This window comes from Coregonus clupeaformis, unplaced genomic scaffold, assembly GCF_020615455.1.
Source record: "Coregonus clupeaformis isolate EN_2021a unplaced genomic scaffold, ASM2061545v1 scaf1002, whole genome shotgun sequence".
Classification (NCBI taxonomy): domain Eukaryota; kingdom Metazoa; phylum Chordata; class Actinopteri; order Salmoniformes; family Salmonidae; genus Coregonus; species Coregonus clupeaformis.
This window is the reverse complement of record NW_025534456.1, coordinates 33,844-39,106: the sequence shown is the minus strand read 5'-3', so window position 1 is coordinate 39,106 and position 5,263 is coordinate 33,844. Positions and strand designations below refer to the sequence as shown.

At 45.2% G+C, this 5,263-nt stretch overlaps 1 protein-coding gene across 1 annotated transcript; it reads left to right on the top strand.

Annotated features, from left to right (window-relative positions):
* Nucleotides 1-582: 582 nt before the first annotated feature.
* On the top strand, nt 583-4,653 carry LOC123486102 (scavenger receptor cysteine-rich type 1 protein M130-like; the record flags this gene model as incomplete). The annotated part of the gene is made up of 6 exons (XM_045217300.1): nt 583-670; nt 1,101-1,406; nt 1,532-1,810; nt 2,730-3,050; nt 3,154-3,242; nt 4,325-4,653. Coding segments are annotated over 6 exons (1,224 nt in total), but the record flags the coding sequence as incomplete, so codon positions are not given.
* Nucleotides 4,654-5,263: the final 610 nt, after the last annotated feature.

The following is a 5,263-nucleotide window of genomic DNA, read 5'->3' as shown; positions in this document are numbered from 1 at the left end:
CTCTCTCTCCTTCTCTCTCTCTCTCTCCTTCTCTCTCTCTCTCTCCTTCTCTCTCTCTCCTCTCTCTCTCTCTCTCTCTCTCTCTCTCTCTCTTTCTCCTCAGATAACCAGGCTCAAAGCATCAGTCCACCAGGTAGGTAGAGTATAAATCTACAATGATTATAGCAGTTCAATATTAGTCAACTTTATAATCCCACATGGAGAAATTCATGTGTCCACACACACCATTCTATAACCCAATAACAAGTACTGTTTTATGGCACTGCTAATACTTGTCAACCACAAAGCATTACTGCTGTTAGAATAACAGAAGCCCTGTCATAATCTGTCCTCACCACTGTGTTTTCCTCTCTGCTGTTTACAGCTGAACAATCAGTCAGACTGGTGAATGGGACCACTTCCTGTTCTGGGAATGTGGAAATCTTCTACAGAGGAGAGTGGTCAGGTCTATGTACTGGGTGGGGGTGGACCATGAGAGAGCCTAAGGTTATGTGTAGAGATCTGGGCTGTGGGAATGCTGTAGCTGAATCTAGAGGACCTCTGGTTGGAGAGGGAAGAAGAGGAGTCAAAATATCGAATACATGCAGTGGATATGAGTCTACTATTAGAGAGTGTGGAGTAGGACCTGTTGACTGTAATGGTGAATATTATCATCATGTGATCTGTTCAGGTAAGACACTGGTAATATTGAGAGATTTAATTTGTACATTATACAAGATTAGCATATATCATGTTTTATGTTTTTTTCATTTCATTTAAAGAGAGTGAGAGATGTTAGATGTATTTAAACATTATATTTGTGTTTGTCATATTGGTTTATGGGAGATGTGCATGGGCAGATCATTGTAGTTCAGATGTTACTGAAGTGAAGCTGCCTGATGGATGTCCAGCTGTTTATTTTCTATAAAGTGAAGTGAACTTATTCCTGTCTCCTGCCTGCATTATTCCCAACCCTGTCCTGAGTGACTAAGAACCCATGTCTACCTCTTACAGTATCAAACATAGCAAACTACAATCTTTTATCCAACATATTTGTGTTTAGTCCTTGACAGTGTCATCAACAAAACTGATTGAATGTTCAACCAACTCTTTTTCTCCAGAGTCTGTGCAGCTTGTGGATGGAGCTGGTCTCTGCTCTGGGAGACTGGAGGTGAAGTCCAATCAGTCCTGGGCCTCAGTGTGTGAAGCTGACTTTGACCAGCAGGATGCAGAGGTAGTCTGTGGGGAGCTTGGCTGTGGGGCTCCTGCAGCTCTACAGGGGGGGCTCTATGGAGAAGGTGAGGGTCAGACCTGGGATAAAGAGTTCCAGTGTAAAGGCAATGAGTCCCTTCTCCTGGACTGTGACACCTCAGACAGAAAAAACAACACCTGCCTACCTGGTAATGCAGTTGGACTCACCTGCTCAGGTAAGAAACAGTTTGTCACTCAATCAACATTGTTTCTCACCTGGAGTGAAAAATATGAGAGGCAATATAGGTGTGTTTTAGTGAGAAAATAGTAAGATTACTGTCTCTCTCTCTTCTTTTCTCAGAGCCTGATGATGTGAGGCTGGTGGGAGGAGGCAGTCGCTGTGCTGGTGGACTGGAGCGGTACGACCAGGGAGAGTGGAGGACTGTGGGAGCTGAAGGCTGGGCCAAGGAGTCTGTACCTGCAGTAGTGTGTAGACAGCTGGGTTGTGGCTCCACTGTTTCAGTTCTACCTGGAAACACCACTGGAGGGTTTGGAGTTTACTGTTCTGGGTCTGAGTCTTCACTGAGGGAGTGTGGGAGAATGTATCGTCTCCTTCCTGGACTCACAGTGATCTGCTCAGGTAATAACAAGCTACACTTTATGGCCAAAAATGCAGTGGTCTAAGGCACTGCATCGCAGTGTTAGCTGTGCCACTAGAGATCCTGGTTCGAATCCAGGCTCTGTCGTAGCCGGCTCCAACCGGGAGACCCATGGGGCGGCGCACAATTGGCCCAGCGTCGTCCAGGGTAGGGGAGGGAATGGCCGGCAGGGATGAAAAAATCATGTATGCACTCACTAACTGTAAGTCACTCTGGAGAAGAGCGTCTGCTAAATGACTAAAATGTAAATGTAGTGGATTCAGCTATTTCAGCCATACCTGTTGCTGACAGGTGTATAGGATCGATCACACAAAGCCATACAATCCACAGACCACCATTGGTAGTAGCTTGTGTGGCCTTACTGAAGAGCTCAGTGACTTTCGACGTGGCGTCTAGGAGCAACATTGGCTCAGCCACGAAGTGGTAGGCAACATAAGTGATCTGCTCAGGAAATATCAATATATGATCATTATATTCCACTGATTCCCTTTATTCATTCAACTTCCTCTGCCCCTCTAATGATGACTGTTTGCTTGTAAGTCTGCAAAATAAATCACTCAGTCAAGTAGGAATCAAATACAACTTAAATATCGCAGAATGCTTTTGTATTTGAGTGTTATCTCAGTGAACGTCTCTACTCACTGCCACTGTCACATGTCATGTTATTGTCATATCTAAATGAGGAAAGTAGTTGAGGAGCTACGTTTTCTTTTTCTCTCCTCTTGTTCCAGATGTCCTGCTTCAGCCTGATATCAACATATGTTGTCTCAGTGACTGTAGGCCCACTACTCATGTTGCCCTGTGAGGGAGGGTGGCTAGCACTGTTACATGCTGATGTTATTGTCATATCTATAGGAAACTAGTTGAAGAGGTTTTTCTTGTTCTCTTTTATTGTTACAGATCTCCTGGTCCAGCCTGATGTCTTCCTGACTGACTCAATGGGAGGGGTCTCCAGGGGCCATGAGGGGCCAGAGGTGTTCAGGGGCCACAGCTTCACCATCACCTGCTCCACTCAGCCACAGTACCCAGGAGGCTCCTTCCTCCTCACGTTCACCGGCTCCAAGATAAGCCAGACCCAGCCAGCTGTCAATCACTCTGCTGCCTTCATCTTCCCTGCTGCAGATGACTCCCACCAAGGGAACTACAGCTGTGTTTATGACAATTATGTTTTCTCTCGTAACTTCTTCTCTGAGAGTGAGCTCCTCAACCTCACCGTCACAGGTAACTGAACATGATCCAGACTTATAACTTTGTCATTGACAGATTTCCCACAGATCTATGTGATGATGACCAGTCCCCTCATCAAAGGTGTTTCTGTTTGCAGCCTCTCCTCTACCAGCCTTCATCATCAGACACGTTGTAGTGCTGCTGATCCTACTGACAGCCATCACCACCATCTACCTGTACTACAAGGTAAAGACATTTACTCAGACGTTACAAGTCATTTAAATGTTTGTGTCTTTGAGCAGGGTTCAGATTCTACATTGGTCTATATCTGTGTTTAAGGTGTGTGATTAACTCGGCTCCCGAGTGGCGCAGTGGTCTAAGGCACTGCATCGCAGTGCTAGCTGTGCCACTAGAGATCCTGGTTCGAATCCAGGCTCTGTCGTAGCCGGCTCCAACCGGGAGACCCATGGGGCGGCGCACAATTACGGGGCGGCAGGTAGCTTAGTGGTTAAGAGCGTTGTGCCAGTAACCGAAAGGTCGCTGGTTCTAATCCCAGAGCCGACTAGGTGAAAAATCTGTCGATGTGCCCTTGAGCAAGGCACTTAACCCTAATTGCTCCTGTAAGTCGCTCTGGATAAGAGCGTCTGCTAAAATGACATAAAAAAAATAAAAATAAAAAATAACATTTGGCTCAGCGTCGTCCAGGGTAGGGGAGGGAATGACCGGCAGGGATGTAGCTCAATTGGTAGAGCATGGCATTTGCAACGCCAGGGTTGTGGGTTTGATTCCCATGGGGGGCCAGTATAAAAAATGATGTATGTACTCACTAGCTGTAAGTCGCTCTGGATAAGAGCGTCTGCTAAATGACGTAAAATGTAAACCAGATGAGAATGAGAGGCGCGCGCGCGCCCGCAGAAAATGAGAGGCCGCAGAGAACAAGACACAGAGACACACACACAGAGAGAACGAGAGACCGGGATTTTAATAATAGCTGAAAAGTTCAGAATTAGTTTATCTTTCTAGAACCTTGGAAGACATCTAAAAAGAGTGACAGCAACCACCATGATTCCTTTTAGTTTGTTTTTTTGCAACCATGGTAACATGGTGTTTTGGGTAACATGGGGTTTTGGTAACATGGGGTTTTAATTATTTTTAGAGAGTAGCTCAGTTAAGTCTGTTTTGTGTTCCAGAATGTATTGCTGCTTTTAGCTTTTGTCTTTATGTCTTTATCTTATTTAGTGTTTCTCTTAGATTCTTCATCTTGAAGTGTTTCCATTATTAGTCCATGACTGACTCACTCACTCACTCTTGGTGCTGTGTCTCCCTAGACCACCAGGAGGCAGAAGAGAGTGAACAGGGTGAGCAGCATGGATCTTTATGTTGATGCCAATGCCATGGAGATAGTCTCTCTGAGCTCCAGAGCTGAAGCTGGACCGGGAGAGGAGAGAGCAGCCCAGGGGACTGAGTAGGAGTAGAATGACGCTGACCCTACATGCTGATCTTAGGTCAGTTTTGTGTTTTAAATCTATGGTCAGCAGTGGACTGGTGTTTATAATGTGGTGACAAACCTTAAGTGGTTCTAATTTTAATAACACAAGTTCAGAATTAGTTTATCTTTCTAGAACCTTGGAAGAAATCTAAAAGGAGTGACTGCAACCACCATTATTCCTTTTAGTTCGTTTTTTGCTACCAGGGGAACATGGGGTTATGGGGAACATGGGGTTTTGGTAACATGGGGTTTTGGTAACATAGGGTTTTGGTAACTTGGGGTTTGGGTAACTTGGGGTTTGGGTAACATGGGGTTTTGGGTAACATGGGGTTTTGGGTAACATGGGGTTATGGGTAACATGGGATTTTGGTAATATAGGGTTTTGGTAACTTGGGGTTTGGGTAACTTGGGGTTTGGGTAACATGGCGTTTTGGTAACATGGGGTTTTGGTAATATAGGGTTTTGGTAACATGGGGTTTTGGTAACTTGGGGTTTTGGGTAACATGGGGTTTTGGGTAACATGGGGTTTTGGTAACTTGGGGTTTTGGGTAACAGGGGGTTTTGGGTAACATGGGGTTTTTGGTAACATGGGGTTTTGGTAACATGGGGTTTTGGGTAACATGGGGTTTTGGTAACATGGCGTTTTGGTAAAATGGGTTTTTGGTAACTTGGGTTTTGGGTAACATGGGGTTTTGGGTAACATGGGGTTTTGGTAACATGGGGTTTTGGGTAACATGGGGTTTGGGTAACATAGGCTTTTGGGTAACATGGGGTTTTG